Source organism: Ailuropoda melanoleuca, chromosome 1, assembly GCF_002007445.2.
Source record: "Ailuropoda melanoleuca isolate Jingjing chromosome 1, ASM200744v2, whole genome shotgun sequence".
Classification (NCBI taxonomy): Eukaryota; Metazoa; Chordata; class Mammalia; order Carnivora; family Ursidae; genus Ailuropoda; species Ailuropoda melanoleuca.
The window spans coordinates 180,827,431-180,849,142 of NC_048218.1; the positions used below are offsets into that span (position 1 = coordinate 180,827,431).

A 21,712-nucleotide genomic window follows, 5' to 3' on the forward strand; every position below is an offset into this window, starting at 1 on the left:
GTTGTTTAATCTAAACATATTTGTGGATTTTCCAGTTTTCTTGTATTTGCTTTCTAGTTTCATACCATTTTGGTCAGAAAAGACGCTTGATATGATTTTAGTCTTTTCAAATTTATTCAGACTTGTTTTTTAAGTCTTAAATTTATTAAGACTGCTTAAATTTAGTAAGACTTTGTAGATCATAGATATATGATCAATCCTAGAGAATGTTCTTTGTGCACTTGAGAAGAATGTGTAGTCTCCTATATTTGGATAAAATGTCCTATAAATGTTTAAGTCCATCTGGTCTAATATGTCACTTAAGTCCAATGTTTCCTTATTGATTTTCTGTCTGGATAATCTATCCATTGATGATAGTGGTATATTAAAATCTACTATTTTTGTTTTGCTTTTTCTCCTTCTAGGTCTGTTAGTATTTGCTTTGTATCTTTAGATGCTCCTGTCTTGGGGACATAATTATTTACAAATGGTATATCCTCTTGTTGGATTGACCACTTTATCATTATACAATGACCTTCTTTGTTTCTTATTACAGTCTTTGCCTTAAAGTCTATTTTGTTTGATATAAGTATAGCCACCACTGTCTCTTAATTCCATTTGCATGGAATATCTTTTTCCATTGCTTCACTTTCAGTCTGTGTGTGTCCTTAAAGCTGAAGTGAGTCTTATATAGCCATAATGTAGTTGAGTCTTATTTTTTTTATTCATCCACTGTATGTCTTTTGATTGGAGAATTTATTTACTTTTAAAGTAATTATTGATAGGTATGGAATTACTGCCATTTGCTTTGTGTAAATCCTTTGTTCTTTTCTTATGCTCCCTTCCTTTGTGACCTGATAATTTTCTGTAGTGGTATATTTGTAGTCCTTTCTCTTTAGTCTTGAGAGAGTGGTCTTATGGGAGATAAACCTTGTCAACCATCCTGGCCTGTGCTCCTGGTTGTTTCTCAAACTTTTGTGATTGTTCAAGTTGACTTCTTTGTTGGGTAGTGGCTTCTCATAGTTGAGGGTGTGTCAAGACCCATCAGAGTCCCAAAGGGAAAAATTGTAAACAGTACCTAAATGCAGGCTAGTTGGAAGCCAGACCCTCAGGCAGTGTTTTGGAAAGTATGTAATTAGGCTGCTTCCAGGGAGAAACTGGGAGGTGACTGTTTTTGCCTGCTTCCTCTGTGGTGGGCCCAGATGTATAGCCAGGAGTGGGGATGGGCTGCTCCTGAGCAAGTCAGAACTTATAGTTTGTTTCCTATAATCCTGTGGGACTCCTGAATGAAGGCCCCGTTGGCTTTTGGAGTCAGGAGATCTGTCTTTTGGACAGCATCCATGCCCGGTTGGCTGTCGGAGTCAGGAGATCTGTCTTTTGGACAGCATCCATAGAAGCTGAGATGTAGACATATATACAAGCTCTTTCCAGGGAGATACTGGTCATTTAGAGCAGGCAGGAGGGAGATGGTGAAGAAGTGTCCACATTGAAGTCAGCCCTTACATGTGTGCTAATTTAGAAGCTTGGCCCTCAGACAACAGCTTTTTAAATATGCCAATAGATTCCTTTTAGGGAAAGGCTGAGAGATGGGCATTTTTTGCCTGCTTCCTCTGAGCTGAGACATGGGATGATAGCTGCAGTGAGTGTTCATGCTCAGGCCCATTTATAACTGCACCTTTGTTTGCTATACTCTTGGAGGTCTCATGGACACAAGTTCTGTTGGGCTTCAGAGGGAGGTGTTTTGGTAGCCTATCCCTCAGGGAGAGTCTTAAAACTTGAGGGTGCTAGATGTGGGGTCCAAACCCTTTTCTGCTCAGGGAGAAGCTGGGAGTTAGGGGTTCCCTTCTGATTGTATGGCACTGTGTTGGAGTAGGGCTTATGGCAAGAGTGTTTCAACCTTTCCTGCCCATTTCAGTGTGGGTTTTTTGTTTTTGTTTTTTTTTGTCTTAGTCACTGGATGTGTAGGAGTCACTCAGATAGTTTCTGGTTTTCTTCCAAAAGAACTTGCTCCTCGTGTAGCTGTTCATTCCATGTGTCATGGGAGGAGGGAAGTTCAGCAGTCTCTTCTGGCACCATCTTTGAAGACCTCCTCTGTGTTTTTGTGGTTTTTTGTTTTGTTTTTGTATATGTCCTTTCTTGAGTTCAATCTCTTCTTTTCCTGATCAACCGAGTTTTTATCATGAATGGATGTTGAATTTTGCCTAATATTTTTGTTTGTGTTGAATGATTTTATGGTTGTTTCTTCTGTTTTTTGCTATTTTTAGAATGTATTTTTCACCAGATATAGAAATTTAGGTTGACAGTGTTTTTTCTTTCAGCACTTTAGAGATCTACTTTGATTTTTTTTTCTGGCTTGTATCCTTTCTTAAGTTATATAAAGTCCTTATCTTTGCAATGTGTCTTTTTCTCTGACTGCTTTTAAGATTTTCTTTTTATCACTTAGTACTCCCTAGTTCAGGTTGTTAACCTAATCTGACATCCATGCCCTAGGGATGGTCAACTTGAATTCTAAAGGAGGTCAGGCAATAAAGGCAGGTACTATAAGCACTTGTCTAATTTTATCATTGATCATCATTAGAGCCTTGGTTAATTAGTGTAATAAATGTCAGAAATGAATTTTCTTGGGTGAAGTTAGTGACTTGTTAGTTGGCTTAATGAATTTTAGAAATATCTTTTTGGTTAAATAAATTGTGTCATCTGGCTAAAATATTTTGGAGACTTTTTAAAAAAGATTTATTTATTTGAGAGAGAGAACATGAGTAGGGGGAGAGGCAGAGGGAGAGGGAGAGAAAGAGAGAATCCTCAAGCATGTCCCCCGCTGAGCATGGAGCCTGATGTGGGGCTTAATCCTGGGACCCTAAGGTCATGATCTGGACCAAAATCAAAAGTTGGATATTTAACTGACTGAGCCACCCAGGTGCCTCTTGGAGACATTTTTGATGAATAATAAAGTATAAACATCTTGAGAAACCAAGCACCTCAAGGATGGTGCTTGATTTCTTAAGTGGCTTCTAATCCAGTCTTGGTTGAAAAGATTTCCAGTTGACTAAATCTGATGATAAATGATCTACCTTCAGAATATCATTATGTCTGCCTCAGGCGAACTTTCCATGAAAGTTGTTACATCATCTAATAGGTTAGAAAGCTGAGACTTCATCAAATTTGTAACACAGTTATATGAACTACTTAGTGTCTGCTTTCTAATGAATGCTTTTTAAGATAAATATGAATGTGAGACAAAATTTGACCTAAGATTCTTGCTTTTATAATAACCCAATAGTGAGTTTGAAGAAAAGTAGTTACCCTCACCCACCTCTAATCATTGATGGCTATCATTATTTATCAGTAAGAACCTAAGAGTTGTGCATGGCCAATTTATAACAGGCCCTAAATTAGTTTAAGTGTTCTCTTAAAAATGTTTATTAAAATGTACTAGATGTGTAAATAGAAAAATAGGATTAAAAAATCTAAAATCACCACAGCAGCTTTTTTTCTGTCCTCCATGTCCACCCTCAAGGACACCAAAAACCTTAAATCACAACCTTGAGTCACAGAGTCGGGTGGACCCACATTGGGAAAAACCTTCAAAATCATCTAGTTCAGCTTTTTAATTTTTCAGTACCTGCCCTAGAGACTTGATTAATTGTTCAAAGGATTAATCAAGGTCCTCCATGAAAACTCTCTCAGGTTCTCATGAATCCCTTGTTCTCTCTTGAGCTTTAAAGTTTAATAACTTAAAATTTTATTCATTTAACTAAAATTGTATCTGTTTGACCACAGGCTTTTGTTGGCTGATCTGCATTTGCTTAGAATTTAGAGACTGCGCTTTCTCATGTGTTGACCATATAAGAGGTTCTCAGTGGTACTTATATTTCATTAATTTCTTTGATCTTTGTAACAACTCTATGGAATGTAGATACTAATATTATCACCATTATTCAGGTAAGGGACTTGGAGTCAGAGACTTAAGTAATTTCCCCCAAGGTCATTCTCAGCTAGTAAATGGAGTAGCCATTACTCAAACCCAAGTCTGTTCATGAGGCCAAACTCATAACACTATATGATACTATTTATCAATATATTAAATGGGATAATTCATGAGATAACACTTAACACAGGATCTCACATAAAAATATTTTGATAAACATTATCAAATTTAGGAGATAACTAATCTTTTCTTTTTTTTCCCTCTGGTTTGATGGACACTTTAAGCTTTTGAAGTTATAATGGGCCAAGAAGTTTCTGTGAAATAAACTAAAACTTCTCTTCTACAAGGGAAAAGGACTTCGGTGGGCAGGAAATGATGCAAGTAGGAAAGGAATACCAAAGAAGGGTTTGAGGAACCCCAAAGGTCAAAAAACTAGGGGATCATTAGGGAACATAGTTCAAGAAAGAAAACATTATGTGGGTGCTGGTCAGTAGCCAGCGAGAAAGGCCATTGCAAGAGGATTTATCTGGGTGATCAGGAACCTGGATGGACAGTGTGTGTGCAAGCTCATTGTGTTCACTTTCCACAGTGCCAGTTCTTTTTCTTTGGTTTTTGTACTGATATTATCAATTCATTCCTTTCAGTGACTCCAGGAATTCTAAAATCCTAAATGAAAAAAAAAATGTAGATACCTATTATGGAGGTGGTGGTGTGGTGGTGAACGTGGGAACTTTCTACAGCTCTACTTGAGAGGAACTTGAACTGGGGTTTCTGGTTAAGCAAGGACATCATCATCATATTTTTATCAGGTTCTTGCCAAACATCTATATATCTATTATAATGCTATGTCAAAGGTTCAAAATAACCAAAGTAAAACCAATGAACCCATGAAGTAATGATTAGTAGAAATTTACCATGCATACACCAAAAAGACAATTTGCAAGCCAGGAGTATTTCAATAGAATGAGGCTTAGTGGTATACTGTTATAAATCAGCTTATATAGGGAGAAAGCAGTGACTGTTTATTCTTCACTGTGATTGGTTACAATTTTAAAATGTTCAGTGGTTACTTCATATCAGCCTTGGGAAACAGTTCAAGTTTTGCTTAGCATTTCCAGAGGCACAAGCAAGAAATTATCAAGGTCAAGCTAGTCTTACAAAAGAAGCTAAATTAAGCTTTGCCTACATGACTAAACCAGTTTTTTCTGCTCAAGGAACCTTCAAGACTGGTCTCTGTCCTTGATTTTAACAACTACTACAAGGCCATTGTAGTTGTTATTTATTTTTTTTTAAAGATTTTATTTGTCAGAGCACATGCATGCACAAGCAGGGGGAGCAGCAGGCAGAGGGAGAAGCAAGCTCCTGGCTAAGCAAGGAGCCCAGTGCGAGACCCTGAGATCATGACCTGAGCCAAAGGCAGACGCTTAACCAACTAAGCCACCCAGGCGTCGCTGTAGTAGTTGTTATCGACTAGTAGATATTGGAGGTAAGAAGAAATTAGTGAGGTATGAATGGCCTTTGCCTTCAAGTAGCTAACAGTACTGTTTGTTTGATGTTAAATATTTGGAGCAACGTGGTTTTTTCTCCTCAAAGTTCTGGACTCAGCTAGGATTATCTGGATGAAATGTCTCTTCAGCCTGTGTTTCTAAGTTGTCTTACCCAGTTTTCTAGCCTTTGGTCCCTTTTCCTCAGCTTTGTTGCTCCTTATTCGCTTCCTGTTCCAGTGTGTTGTCACTGCTCCCTACCTCACCCCGCGCACCCGGGGCATCACTTGACGCTAAGGACCCCATTTCCTTTATCCTATCTGATGACTTCTTTCTAGTTAAATGTAGGGATTCCGAATCCATCCCTCAGTGAGCAGCTGAAAATTTTAAAAAAGCTCTTCTGAGACAATTTGAGGTACTTGATGATCATAGAAGAAAAGATTTTGAAGTTAGGAGGTACTTTAATTTCAAATAAAAAACCTAGGCCTAGAAAAGTTAAGTGTCACAAGGCCAGTGACACAGGTCACTCAAGGGCAGAACAGGGAGTTTTATTTCGGTTTCTGTGCTCTATTTATTGTAGTACAAAATACCACAATATATCACATTTAATAAGACGATTCAGAAACAAGGAAGAAAAGGGCAGGAACATCCTGTCTCACCTCTCAAATTACCCCACACAGATGCAATATATTTCACTAGTTCCTATTTCATTACTAACAAGGACATTCTTGAAAATTCCAGGGTAAATTGTCGGAAATGTGTGAACAGCAAACTGGTTTGACCAAACCGACTCGTGCTGCTTTTGCTTTAAAAAAATATTTTAGTGAAAATATTATTATATTTGGACTTAAATAGCCCTTGAAGGATTTGTCAGGAAGAAAATAGAATGCTGGTTGTTTAGGCCCCTTGACGACAGAGAGGCCCAGAAATTCAATGAATTTGATCAGTCTCTTTTCTCCTCCTCAAGAGAAAAAAATGTCCCAAATCACTGGGTCGTCATCATAGAATTCAGCTGTAAGTGAGAGTTACTTGAATATCTATGGACTGTTTCCAGTTCAGAGCCAAGCAGATACACCAAAACTTTCTGGATTAAAAGGGAAGCCATGTGGTTAAGAGAGTATTTAATTTCTTTAAAAAAAAAAATAATCCTGCTGGGATTTTTGTTAGGGTTGCTTTAAATCTGTAGATTTGGCAAAAATTGACTCAGTAGTCAGTATTAAATCTTCCTGCCACTAATATGCTGTATCTCTACATTTATTTAGGTCTTGTTTAATTTGTCAGCAATATCTCGTATTATTCAGGTATTGCACTTGTTATATATATTCCTAAATAGTTCATGTATTTGATGCTATGGCAAACGACATTGTTTTCTAATTGTTTAGTGGTAGAATATAAAAATGCAATTCGTTTTGTATACCGATCTTATATCCTGGACCTTACTAAATTCACTTATTAGATGCAGTAACACATTTGTGTATTCCTTGGGATTTTTTGTGTATATCATCTGTCATCTGCAAGTAATAACAGTTTAACGTTTTCTATCCCAGTATGTAGACCTTTATTTTTTTGTGTAGGCCTATTTTTAATAAAAATGGTGAGAGTGTGTGTCCTTGCCTTCTCCTGATTTTAGGGGAATGCATAACTCTTTCCCCATTAGATATGATGCTGCTTATAGGTTTTTCCTAGCTGTCCTTTATCAGGTTGATAGTTCCCCTCTATTTGTAGTTTGCTGAGAGGATTTGTCATATATGAATATTGCGTTTTATCACTACTTTTCTGCATCTATTGAGATGATCCTGTGATTTCTTTCTATATGTGGTAAATATGCTGAATTTTATTGATTTTCTCCAGTTTTATTGAGATGTAATTGACATATAATATTGTATAAGTTTAAGGTATGCAACACAATGATTTAGGATACATGTATCACAAAATGATTACCACAGTAAGTTTAATTAACACATCCATCACCTCATATCGTAAAAAATTTTGTGTGTGTGACAAGAACTTTTAATATCTACTCTCAGCAACTTTGAAGTGTGCAATATAGTATTCTTAACTATAGTCACCATGCTATGCATTACATATCCAGAACTTACATATCTTACTGGAAGTTTGTACCCAGCCCCCAACTCCTGCTTCTGGCAACCAAAAACTTGTTCTGTGTGTATAAGCTTGATTTTTTTAGATTTCACATATTCATGAGATCACACAGTATTTCTTTCCCTGTCTGCCTTACTTCACTTAGCATAATGCCCTCAAGTTTCATCCATCTTATCTCAGATAGCAGTATTTCCTTCTTTTTATAACTTAATAAGTCCACTGTACATATACACATTTTCTTTATCCATTCATCCACTGATGAACACTTAAGTTGTTTCCATATCTTAGTTGTTGGTCTTTTTTGTTGTTGTTGTTGTTATTGTTATTGGAGCCCTGTTGCATGTGAAAGCTCCAGGCCTGGGTAGAGTGGCAAGTGTCCCACAGTTGGGCAGGCAGACAGGTCCACACCTGACCCCAGGAAGGGATGCTAGGTGGTTGGAGCTGGCCCGGCCATGCCCAGGAAGATCCAAAGGGTGGCCTAGGCAGGCAGACACCCCAGGCAACCTGTAGGCCAGCCCTGGAGAAGGTATCTAAGCTGGGTGGTGAGTACCCAGGCTGGAGCCTCGCCCAGGGAGGCAGGGTTGAGGCTGGTTGGCAGCTTTCAGAGTCTGGGGATTGGCATCACTAGGGGCCTCCCCGAACTGCTGCTAGAACACAAGGTGTGTTTACTGGTGTACTCAAGCAGCAACTAGAGGTGGGTGTGGACGTGGTTGTCCTCCTCCAGCTGGTCTAGACAGGAGCTGATCTGGTCCAATATGGAGTTGAGGGCACAGATTCTGCTTCTCTGAAGCCGACGTCCTCACTGTCATTGCCTGCCTCCACTGGCATGCCCAAGTCCCCACTGGGGCCTGACATTGCAGCCTCCCGCACCACAAGGGCCTCCCAGTGATGGAACATGGGACCCTGGTGCCCACAACCAGTGTGGGACAGAAGGTGGAGGCGATGGATCCAGATCTTAATTCTTGTAAATAATCCTGCAGTGAGCATGGAGGTACAGATAACTTTTTGAGTTAGTGTTTTTATTTTCTTTGGGTAAATCACCAGAAGCGGGATTGCTGGATTGTATGGTTATTCTATTTTGAATTTTTTCAAGGAACCTCCATACTGTTTTCTGTAGTGGCTGGACCAGTTTGCATTTTCACCAATAGTACACAAGGGTTCTCTTTTCTTTACATCTTTGCCAGTGCTTGTTATTTCTTGTCTTTTTGATACTAGCCTTTCTAACTGGTCTAAGATGATGCCTCACTGTGGTTTTAATTTGCATTTCCTTGGTGATTAGTGATGTTGAGTACCTTTTCATGTACCTGTTGGCCATCTACATGTCGTCTTTAGAAAAATGTCTATTCAGATTTTCTGCCTATTTTTTAATCAGATTGTTTTAATAAGTCCTATGAATCCTTTATATATTTTTTATCTTAATTCCCTTATCAGATATATATTTTGTAAATATTTTTCCCATTCAATAGGTTACCTTTTCATTTTGATGATGGTTACCTTTGTGCAGAAGCTTTTTAGTTGGATGCAGTCCCACCTGTTTATTTTATTTAAAGATTTATTTATTTTAGAAAGAGCCTGCACATTCATGTGCAAGCAGGGGGAGGGGCAGAGGGAGAGGGAGAGAGAGAAGCAAACTCCCCACTGAGCACAGAGACTGATGCAGGTCTTGACCTCAGGACCCTGAGATCATGACCTCAGCCAAAATCAAGAGTTGGCCCCCAGCTGATTGAGCCGCTCAGGCGCCCCCACCTGTTTATTTTTGCCTTTGTTGGTTTTGGTGTCAGATCCAAAAAATCACGAGACCAATGCCAAGGAGCTTACCACCTGTTTTCTTCTAGGAGTTTTATGGTTTCATGTCTTACATTTAAGTGCTTAATCCATCTGAGGTAAATTTTGTATATGGTATGAGATAGTGGTCCAGTTTCATTCTTTTGCTTGTGGCTGTCCAGTTTTCCCCACCATTTATTGAAGTCTATCCTTTTCCCATTGTATGTTCTTAGCTCCTTTGTCATGAAGTAATTGTTTATGTATGGGTTCATTTCTGGGCTCTGTTCTTTCTGTTGTTCTATGTTGTTTTGATTACTATAGCTTTATAATATAGTTTGAAATCAGCGAACATGATGCCTCCAGCTTTGTTGTTCTTTGTCAAGATCGCTTTGGCTATTCAGTATCTTCTGTGGCTCCGTACAAACTTTAGGGTCGTTTGTTCTATTTCTGCACAAAATGCCACAGGACTTTTGAAAGGAATTACGTTGAATCTGGATTGCTTTGGGTTGTATGGACATTTTAACAATAGCAGTTCCTCCAATCCATGAGCGTAGAATGTCTTTCCATTCATTTGTGTCGGCTTTCATTTCTTTCATCAATGTCTTATAACTACAGACAACTATATATAGCTGTAACTCCATGTACAGGTTTTTCAGGTTAAATTTATCCTTAGGTGTGTCGTTATCTTTGATGCAATTATAAATTAGATTGGTTTCATAATTGATTTCAGATAGTTTGTTATTTATGTATAGAAACAAAACAATTTATATATATATTTTGTACTCTAACTTTATTGAAATTGGTGATTAGTTCTAACAAGTTTTTGGTGGAGCCTTCAGGGTTTTTTATATAGTACCATGTCGTCTAAATAGTGACAGTTTTATTTCCTTTCCAATTTGGATACTTTTTATTTCTTTTTCTTGCCTGAGTGCTCTGGCTAGGACTTCTGATACTGTGTTGAATAAACATGGAGAAAGTGGGCATCTTTATTTTGTTTCTGATCTTAGAGGAAAAGCTTTTTACCATTGAGGATGATATTGGCGTCTGGACTTGTCATTGATGGCCCTTATTATGTGAGGTATGCTCCTTCTATACCCAAATTATTGAAAGTTTTTATCATAAATGAATGTTGAATTTTGTCAAATGCTTTTCTGTATCTATTGAGATGATTATATGATTTTTGTCCTGGATTTTATCTATGTGGTCTGTCACATTTATTGATTTGTAGATGTTGAACCATCCTTGCATCTCTGAAATAAACTCCACATGATCATGGTATATGACATTTTTAATGTATTGTTAAATTTGGTTTGCTGATATTTTGTTGAGGATTTTTGCATCTATGTCCATCAGAAATAGTGGCCTGTACTTTCTTTCCTTGTGGTGTCCTTGTCTGGTTTTGGTATCAGGGTAATGCTGACTATGTAAAATGAGTTTGGAAGTGTTCGCTGCTTGTCTATTTTTTGGAAAAATTTAAGTATTGGTATTAATTATTTATTGTTTGGTAGAATTCACCAGTGGGGCTGTCTTGTTCTAAACTTTTGTAAGTAGGGAGTTTTAAAATTATTCATTCAATCTCCTTAGCAGTAATCAGTCTGTTCAGATTTTCTGTTTTCTTTATGATTCAGTCTTGAACGGTGTGGTTCTACAAATTTAATCATTTCTTCTTTGTTGTTCAATTTGTTGGCATATAATTGTTCATAGTAATCTCTTATGATCCTTTGTATTTCTGTGGCATTAGCTGTAATGTCTGCTCTTTCATTTCTAATTTTATATGAGCCTCCCCCCTCTTTTTTAGTGTGCATCTAGCTGAAGTTTTGTCAGTTTTATCTTTTCAAAGAAGCAGCTCTTGGTTTAATGTTTTCAATTGTCTTTTTAGTCTCTCTTGCATTTATTTCTGCTCTTTATTTCCTTCCTCGTACTAATTTTGGGCTTCGTTCTTTTTTCTATAGTTTCTTGAGGTAGGCATTTATTCCTTTTTTTTTTTAAGATTTTATTTATTAATTTGACAGACAGCGAGAGAGGGAACACAAGCAGGGGGAGTGGGAGAGGAAGAAGCAGGCTTCCTGCTGAGCAGGGAGCCTGATACGGGGCTCGATCCCAGAACCCTGGAATCATGACCTGAGCCGAAGGCAGACGCTTAACGACTGAGCCACCCAGGTGCCACGGCATTTATTCTTATGAACTTCCCTCTTAGAACTGCTTTTGTTGGGACACCTGGGTGGCTCAGTCAGTTAAGCATCTGCCTTTGGCTCAGGTCATGATCCCAGGGTCCTGGGATTGAGTCCTGCATTGGGCTCCTTGCTCAGCAGGGAGCCTGCTTCTCCCTCTGCCTGCTGCTCCCCCTGCTTGTGTGTGTGCATCTCTGTCTCTCTGACAAATAAATAAATAAAATCTTAAAAAAACAAAAACTGCTTTTGCTGCACCCCACGCATTTTGGTGTGCTGTATTTCTCTTCTCATTTGCCTCAAGGTATTTTTTTATTTTGCTTTTGATTTCTTCATTGACCCATGGGTTGTTCAGACTAAACTACCCATGTTGTTTACTCTCCACATATTTGTGAATTTTTTTCAGTTTTCTCCTAGTAATTGATTTCTCGTTTCCTATCCTTGTGGTCAGAAAAGTTGCTTGATATGATCTCAATCTTCAATTTGTTAAGACTTGCTTTGTGGCCTAATACATGATCTACCCTGGAGACTGTCCAGGTGCACTTTAGAAGAATATGTGTTCTGGTACTTTTGGGTAGAATGTTCTTTATGTATTTGTTAGGTTCATCTGGTTGAAAGTGTTGTTTAAAGCCAGTGTTTCTTTATTGTCTGCCTGGATGATCTATCTAGGAATGTAAGTAGTACATTCAAGTCCCCTACTATTAATGCATTGCTCTTCTATTTTTCCCTTTAGGTCTGTTAATATTTGCTTTGTGTATTTAGGTATTCCTATCATGGGTGCATAATTATTTACAAATGTTGTATCCTCTTGTTGGATTGACCCCTTTATCAATATGTGATGCCCTTCTTTATTATTGGTCTCTGTTTTAAAGTATTTTGCCTGATACAAATATAGCTACTTTCGTTTGGCTTCATTTTCATGGGATATCTTTTTCCATTCTGTCACTTTCAGTGTGTGGCCTTATGTCTAAATCGAGTTTCTTGTGGGCAGCATATAGCTGGGTCTTTTTTTTTTTTTTTTAATCCATTCATTGTCTTTTGAGTGGGGAATGTAGTCCATTTATATTTAAAGAAATTATTGATAGGTATGTACCTATTGCCATCTTGTTAATTGTTTTCCAGCTGTTTTATAGTCCCTGTTTCTTTTTTCTTCTGTTCTTTTCCTCTCTGAATTAATGACTTTCTTTAGTGATATGTTTAGATTCATTTCTTACCATCTTTTGCACATCAACTATAGGTGTTTGCTTGGTGATTACCATGAAACTTACACAACTTATTTTAGTGACAGTCTATTTTAAGTTGATAAAAACTTCAAGTTTGAACACATTCTAATGCTCTATATTTTCAGTCTTTCACTCACATTTTGTTTCTGATGCCACACTTCATACCTTTTTATCTTGTGTATCCCAAACTAATATTATATTTAGTTATTTTTATTACTTTTATCTCTTAACCTCATATTTGTTTTATAAGTGATTAATGCACTACCTTTACTGTATAGTTTCCTTTACCAGTGAGATTTATATTTTTATGTATTTCCCTGTTGTTAATTAGCATCCTTTTGTTTCAGCTTATGGAAGACCCTTTCACATTTCTTGTAAGGCTGGTGTAATGGTGCTGGTCTCCTTCACTTTCTGAGGTGTTGTCTTATTCTTTTGAAACATATTCCTCTGTTTCTTTATCTTTACTGTGGTTTCTACGAGTTAAATGAAACAGCCACATCTCCCACTCTTGAAGAGTTGGTCTTATGTAGAAGATAAACCTTATGGTTCAACTCTCTGCCGTAGCTCTTGGTTGACTCTCACACCTTTGTGATTGTGCAAGCAGCCTGTATAATTTTTAATAGCTCCCAGTAGTTGAAAAGTGTTCGAAGACCAGTGAGTGTCCCAGAGGGGGATTTCAGTCAGCACCTGTATTTAGGCTGACTGGAGGCCAGACCTTCAGGCAACAGCTGTTAAAGTATGCAAGTCTTGGGGGATTCGTGGGATCCTGGGGGATCCTCCCCCTGTATAAAGGTCCTGTGAGACCACAAACGTAAGCCCTGCTGGTTCCCAGGGCCAGGTGATCAGGAGTCGTCCCTGGGAAGCAGTTGCTGAAAGTGGGACTTCAGAGAAGTGTACAGGTTTCTTTCTGCGAGGAACTGATGAGGTGGAGAGACAGAAGAACACAAAGGTGGTGTCCCCTGATCTGCACTCCCTGAGAGCAGCTATGTAGTCCCTAGGTATGTGCCACTCTTGAGACCTTCCCCTGAGGCTAGAGCTCTAGGACTGGTAAGTAGACTTCTCAGAAAGGCTGGGGATATGTTCTACTCTGCTCTCCATGCTGTGCCTTGGGAGTAGTAGCCTGCCAAGAACTGTCTCTTCAATTGTTACAGTCCCGGGGAACCGAGAATACCAGACTCCTGGATTCCAGAGCCTGGTGATCAAGCAGTGTCTTCTGGACTGCAGCCACAGACACCAGAGCACCAGATGCAAAATGTGTGGTGTTGGTGTTCCGGGGTGCAGTGGAGTGAGAGCGTGAAGCATGAGACCCTCCAAGGTCTCAGGAAGGGTTTACAGTCAGCCCTTGGGTGTGTTTTCAGATAGAAGCCTGCCCATAAGACTGAAGCTCTGATAAATTAAAAATCTCCTGGGTCTGTTTCCTCTTGCTGTGTCCTGGAGTGTTTTTACTTTGATTGATGGACACTATGAGGTACTGATACTTTCCATTCTACTTTTACGTATTTTTTAAATTTTTTAACTATTATATGTTAGTCACCATACAGCACATCATTAATTTTTGATGTAGTGTTCCATGATTCATTGTTTGTGTATAACACCCAGCGCTCCATGCAATACATGCCCTCCATCACCAGGCTAGCCCATCCCCCCACCCCCTCCCCTCTAAAACCCCCAGTTTGTTTCCCAGAGTCCATAGTTTTTCATGGTTCGTCTCCCCCTCTGTTCCCCCCCCCTCCTTTTTCTCTTCCTTCTCCTAACGACCTCTTTGCTGTTCCTTATGTTCCACAAATAAATGAAACCATATGATAATTGTCTTTCTCTGCTTGACTTATTTCACTTAGCATAATCTCCTCCAGTTCCATCCATGTTGATGCAAATGGTGGGTATTCATCGTTTCTGATGGCTGAGTAATAGTCTATTGTACATATGGACCACATCTTTATCCATTCGTCTGTTGAAGGGCATCTCGGCTCCTTCCACGTTTTGGCTAATGTGGACATTGCTGCTATAAACATTGGGGTGGATATGGCCCTTCTTTTCACTACATCTGTATCTTTGGGGTAAATACCCAGTACTGCAATTGCTGGGTCATAGGGTAGCTCTATTTTTAGCTTTTTGAGGAGCCTCCATACTGTTTTCCAAAGTGGCAGTACCAACTTTTCATTCCCATCAACGGTGTAAGAGGGTTCCCCTTTCTCCACATCCTCTCCAACACTTGTTTCTTGCCTTCTCAATTTTTGCCATTCTAACAGGCGTAAGGTGGTATCTCAATGTGGTTTTGATTTGAATTTCCCTGATGGTTAATGATGTTGAACATTTTTTCATGTGTCTGTTAGCCATTTGCATGTCTTCATTGGAAAAGTGTCTGTTCATATCTTCTGCTCATTTTTTGATTTGATTGTTTTTTTGGGTGCTGCATTTGAGAAGTTCTTTATGGTTCTTGGATACCAGCCCTTTATCTGTAGTGTCATTTGCAAATATCTTCTCCCATTCCATGGGTTGACTGTTTTGTTGACTGTTTCCTTTGCTGTGCAGAAGATTTTTGTCTTGATGAAGTTCCAAAAGTTCACTTTTGCTTTTGTTTCCCTTGCCTTTGGAGACATGTCATGAAAGAAGTTGCTGTGGCCAGTGTCGAAGAGGTTACTGCCTATGTTCTCCTCTACGATTTTGATGGATTCCTGTCCTGCATCGAGGTCTTTCTAGAGTTTATCTTTGTGTATGGCGTGAGAGAATGGTCAAGTTTCTTCTGTATATAGCTTTCCAATTTTCCCAGCACCATTTATTGAAGAGACTTTTTTCCATTGGATGTTTATTACTGCTTTGTCGAAGATTAGTTGACCATAGCATTGAGGGTCCCTTTCTGGAGTCTCTGTTCTGTTCCATTGATCTGTGTGTCTGTTTTTGTGCCAGTGCCATGCTGTCTTGGTGATCACAGCTTTGTAGTATAGCTTGAACTCAGGCAACGTGATGCCCCCAACCTTGTTTTTCTTTTTCAACATTTCCTTGGTGATTCGAGGACTTTTCTGGTTCCACATGAATTTTAAGATTGTTTGTTCCAGCACTTCGAAAAACGGCATTGGTATTTTGATCAGGATGGCATTGAAAGTGTAGGTTGCTCTGGGTAGCATAGACATTTTAACTATGTTTATTCTTCCGATTCATGAGCATGGAATATTTTTCCCTCTTTTTGTGTCTTCTTCAATGTTTTTCATCAGTGTTCTGTAGTTTTTAGAGTATAGATCCTTTACCTGTTTGGTTAGGTTTATTCCAAGACATCTTACAGTTTTTGGTGCTATTGTAAATGGAATGGATTCCCTGATTTCTCTTTCTTTAGTCTCATTGTTCATGTATAGAAATGCAACTGATTTCTGTGCATTGATTTTTGTATCCTGCCACATTACTGAACTGCTGTATGACTTCTAGTAATTTGGGGGTGGAGTCTTTTGGGTTTTCCACATAAAGTATCATGTGATCTGTGAAGAGAGAGAGTTTGACTTCTTTGCCAATTTGAATATCCATTCTACTTTTTAAAAATTGCTGGTGTGACTCACTAAATTGATAGAATGATCCATTGGATCTCTACTTGTATTTTGAAAGACCCCAATCTAAATGCCTTCTTTAGACATCTGGCAGTCTGCCGTCCAATTAGAAAAAGTGTACATGCTGAATGTTACAGACAAATCAAAGCTGTATGGATCAGTCACTGTAATCCATCTTAATCTGTTTCAAATTTGGTTGTTTTCTCTGGTGCTTGAGTACTCTAATGGGATCTTTAGCTTCAGAAAAGCAGCTAAAACACAATGCTTAGTAATTCAAAATGAGTATAATCTAAGCAGGTGTACGTAAACTGGAGGAAACACATCAGAGCCACCTCAATCTAGGTATATTGGCCTCTGATTTTGAGAGAACTCTTCAGTGTCTTTGTGAAAGCACTTGAGAGTAGTTATCAAATGTCACCAGGGCAGTAAGAATTTGAGTCCAGTTCAAAGGAGTTACTGTGTTGGAGCCTAAGACTAGTTCCCCTGGCCTCTTTCTTCCACCCACCCTCTCTCTGTCCCTTCCTCTAGCTCCCCATCCTCCCACCCGCTTCCCTGTGCAGAGGTCAGAGCTGAGCACCCCCAGGATTCACCTTGTCCAGATGAAGCCCAGGCAGAAGGCCGACCCGTGTTGGAATCGAGTTCTTCCCTGCTAGAAAGATCTCTGATTCATCCCTTGTGGCATAATCTTAATCACCCACTAAGATACTTGCTGATATTTTTATCAAGTTTAATATAGTTATCAGTGTACATGTGTGTACTTCAATGTAAATAACCATTCTGGCCAAGAGAGGGCTTATAATACTCTTAGACAAGTAAATAATTCTTTGTGTAAAATCATACCTTTTGGGGGGTATTTATGACAGAAAAAAGATGTTCTGTTCACTGAACACCTAATTCTTAGACCTCCACTTAAATGTTTTAAATGTTTTATTTAACACCTTCTAACAGGGATGGGCCTTTCTGTGAACAGCTAGTGAAATACCAATAGGGAGAACACATTTTATAATTGGACACAAATCTCTGTTGCATAGATGAACTACTAAGAGCGATAGATAGAAACTCCAGCAAAATTATGTCACAAATTCAATATTTTATTGATGTCAAAGCATTTTAACTTTGAGTTGTATATGTAATTTCATTAGTTTTTGAAGAAACACTTCCAGAAAATATTATCACCTTTTATCAGTTGTGCTACTAGAAGAGGGAGTTAACTCTAAATTAATTTATTGAAGCATTTGCAGTTTTATATTCACTTAGGTACAAAACTTTTGTAAGAAAGATAACACTTTTATTGCGTTATATAATTTCATATTTTGTAGGAGTTATAATGCAAACTCATAAGCATAAATATACAGAATGCAACCAATCAGCAATGTAACCATTAAAAGATTTAAATGTAAAACTAGAATTTAACAGGCAAAATACTTAATATGGCTTTTAATGGAAAGTAACTGTTTAGAAATGATTTGTTATTGCCCCATTCTAGTCATTCAAGTGAACATCAAGTTATGATCTCTATTTAAAAGCCAATGTTGTACACTTTACGCAATATGGTTCATGGACTTTCTGAAATATACATATATACATATATACAGATGTACAGTACACTGACAGTTCTAATACCCCTGAACATGTTGATTAAAACTATTACAATATTTCTATTATAAAACTACTTGAAAAGTTGGCATCACCTCCTGGTATTGAAGTTCAATCCTATAGAATTGGGGGGGAAAAAAAAAGCAACAAAATGTTGGTTATAAATACATTCTTTACAAAAAAAAAAATTGAATAGTGGTCCCGCACTCATACTTTATATTACAGTAAAAACATTGCCTTCATTTAAAGGTATTTACATCTTGTCCTTGGTTTCTGTGTTAAATATACAGAAGTTAAGAGTGAGACTGTTGTAGGCAGGCCTATTTGTTTGGTTTTTCTACTTGTTCGTTTTTTGTGGAAGTTTCAAATCTCTTCTTTTGAGTTGTTGTTTATTTCTATTTGCCTTGTATTACTGCTGCTGCTGCTTCTTTTGGTGTTCTGGGAACACTGGGTGACCTTACTTCTAGGAACAGGAAGGAAAGATTTAACTCTTGAAACACCCAACTCAATCTTTGATTGACTGTTGCTGCATTCGGTCGGTTGATGGCTGCTGAGAGGACTGACCTGTAACAGAGCAGAACAGAAGGAGCGGGTCACTTCGGACCTGGCTGCCAATAGCTCATAACAGCCCTGACTTTTCTGCTCTCTGCGCCAGCATGAAGGAGCTGCTCCCTCCACACGGTTCTCCTGCAACACCAAACAGCGGACAACAGAGAGGAGAGGCTGAATGATTAACTTCCTCCAGACCCAACGCCTGATTTTCATTTCGACCCTTCGTGGCCTCACAAGACTCCGTCCATCGAATGCCAGAGTCTGCGAGCTTCTCGACATCCTGGCCCCGAAGACAGCACCCAGCTGGGTTCGTCAGGACTGCAATGTGTGTGCGGAGCCACACCAGAAGTAGCTCCATCACCCGGGGTGAGTCACCTCACTTTTCTGCTTTCCTGGAAACTAAACATTAAATGCTCAGCCATGGTTCTAGGTGTCGACCCCAGAGCAGAGAACATCCGTGCCCTAACATCTCTAGTGAGTTAAGGCTCCCGTGCAGCCGCAGAGCTGGACAGGCGACGAGATTTGTTCCCAGTCTCAGAGTGAGGACGCAGGGCCAGACCTTGGGCTCCCAACTTGCACTCAAGGTGTTTGCCCTTAGAGTGTCTAAAATTCCACCAGTGAAAATGAAGGAAGGTCTCCTCTGTGAGCCCCCTGCCTCTCAAGCAGTAGATACTTAGTCTCTCTTTTAATGCAGCTGAACAGTAATGCAACAGATTTAAAATGTAAAACTAGAATTTAATTGGCAAATAAATAGTTAATGCAGGTTTTAAAGGAAAGTAACTGTGTGGACTCCACTGGAAGTTGAATTCTCCTTGGTATCTTCTTATATTTGTAAAATGGGACTTAGCCCTGGGCCTAGTAAAACGAATCCCAACTTGTAATTCAGTCTAAAACACCAGGAAATTCAACACATGCATCATAATGAGAAGAAATGGCATATTGTGATAAAGATAACAGCTAGATGGTAGAGAAAAGGTGATACGTGGTGTTCTTTGCTGGTCCACACCATCGTCTGCATCGGGGAGGGGGGTGTGGGTTGTATCTTTATGGGCTGAGACAGGAAATGGAGTAACAAGAAGCTTCCCCTGGAGCTAAACCTATGCTTGGGGTGTTGAGGTGTGAGGCTGGAACAGGAGGGGTGCTCTGCCTTACCGAGGACCCCAGACCGTTAAGGCTGGGAGGGTAAGAACAGGGCCAGTGACTGATGCACAGGTTTTGAGGTGTTTTCCGTAAGGCTAAGAAGTACAAGAGCCTGGGGCTAGGAGAGTTCAGGGTGTTTAATGCGTTCAGGGCTACAACCCAAAAGTTCTATTAAGTAAGATTATCAGTGTGGTACATATTAAGCTCAAAGAAAACCACGAGGTTGTATAGAAAGGTGCTGGGCCTAAAGTAATATTGTTAAACTAGAGCAATTCGTTCCTTTGACTCTACTGACTCACTGCTGGAAGCTAGGAGGCCCCTACCATCCCCGCTCTCTAGATGGGGAGTCGGGGGAGGAGGTAGAGGCTGTGGCCAGGGGAGAAAGCGTGAAGACAGGAAGGTGTGGAAACAGTGCATCACATGTACACGTAAGTTACGGAAAGGTGTATGACCCCCTCTACAGATAGATACAGTTAGAAACAAAGGGGCTGGACAGCAGGGAGGACCCCAGATCAAGCGTCTTAGAGCACCAGCTGCACATCAGCATGGCCGGGGAGTTTTTTTTTAAAAACCTCCAAGTCCAGATTGCACCTCAGACCAGCTCCATCAGAACCTCTGGGGTGGGGGCGGGGGAGCAAGATCTGGGCAGTGGGGTTTAAAAACACAATCCTCACGGGGATTTCATTATGCAAAGATAAAATCGTTTGCTTTCAGAGGAGTCATTTGGTTTTCATGAGAAAACATATCAGTGTCTGTTGTATTAGTGATTTAAATGTGTGCATTTGTTTCTAATTTATGAGGCTAACCAGCCACCCGATGAATACACCCCACTACATCCCCTTACCGTCAGAGCAGTAGAGTTCTGCTGTGACAAATGGTGATTGTTGAAAGTGATTTCAACTAAGCCAGGAGCTCTTACTTTAAAAAGAATTACTGCCTGATAACAGAAGAACCCGGGCATCTAACCAAGAAATGCTAGCTGAGCGTATATGAAGGATAGAAAAGCAATGAGCCTGCCAGGCTTTCAGCAGCCTGTCAAATGTGTTACTTCGCCCTCTGCTGGCAGTTCTGAGAAAAACACCTCCTCGCCCTTGCGGGGCAGCCCCTCCACCTGTGTTCAGTGGGCGAAGAGTGAGCGCAGGCAGCTGTCCCCATAATTCTTTTGTAAGAGCCCCGAGGGTATAAAAGGACACACGTTTTTAAACGTCTCTTTTAAAACAAAGCTGTCCTGAGCATGTCCCACTCTCAGTACTGCTACTCCCTTTGTGGACAGTACCTTATTGTGGCAACCAGTAAGATCCTGAGCCAGAGAAACAGGAGTACAAAACATTTAAACAATGGCAGCTGGTCACTAGCCGTCAACATCTTTATATAGGAAAGTGACTGGGCCCTGGAGAAATAGTGGTTCATGGTGGTTCTTCCTAGACCTTCGTGGCCTGACTGTTCTATCTACAAGGAACCCTAAAGAGTGATCCTGGAGACCCAAGGAATGTGTTCAGGAGGGATAACTCCTGACCAAATTCTCAAGAGGGACTCCACGTCCCCTCCTTAGGTCATTGTCCCTTACATGCTCTCTAAATTATGTTTTTGCTGTGCTTTCTAAGCAGTTCCCAGTTGGGGAGGGGATGGGTGAGGCAGCCTTGACGATGGCGTGAGCCAGAAAGGTCATGCTCTTCTTCACAGATCATCATGTTACGTATTTTATTTGGGACCTCAGCCTTGCCAATGCTTCCCACCTTCTTCCCCCAGAACCTACAGCTCCCGTGGAACGAATTGGGACTAGAAGCTCATGAAGCAGTGGGAGAGCAGGGGCAGTGGTGAGCAGATGATGAATAATTTATAATCCTCCCCTCTGCACCCACCTCCCCCTGCCAGGTCTTCGTAAGCCACTGAGGGAGGGGAGGAGAACAGGATGTGAACCACACTCCACGTGACTTGGTGAACAACCCCCCTCTCACTAAATGCCTCTGGGAAATCTGCACTCTCACAGAACAACTACTGGGTAAGAAGTAGTTTTATTGTTTTTGTTCACCCAGGAGTACCATTTATTAACCAATAATAGAAGTTATTTTGAGAAGTTAATGAAGTCTATTGAAATCCTGGCTCTGCCACTTGCCATTCTGACTTGTTTTTGAAGGAAAGTATCTCACTGAAACCAATGCTGTTATGGCAAGTTAAAAAAAAATCCTTTTTAGTTCAGTTTCTTTTTCTTTTTAAAGATTTTCATTTATTTGACAGA

General features: G+C 39.7%; 1 protein-coding gene and 1 pseudogene across 1 annotated transcript in view; both read right to left on the reverse strand.

Moving 5' to 3' along the window:
* Positions 1 to 8,024: 8,024 nt before the first annotated feature.
* On the reverse strand, positions 8,025 to 8,349 carry LOC100478472 (annotated as a pseudogene).
* A 9,102-nt stretch (positions 8,350 to 17,451) lies between these two features.
* The window catches only part of CTTNBP2 (cortactin binding protein 2), a 145,369-nt gene continuing 141,108 nt past the window's right edge, over positions 17,452 to 21,712 (reverse strand). The window contains exon 23 of the mRNA XM_019797705.2: positions 17,452 to 18,345. Coding sequence (XP_019653264.1) covers positions 18,145 to 18,345 — 201 coding nt within the window. The 3' untranslated portion in view covers positions 17,452 to 18,144. The remainder of the gene's footprint in view (positions 18,346 to 21,712) is intronic.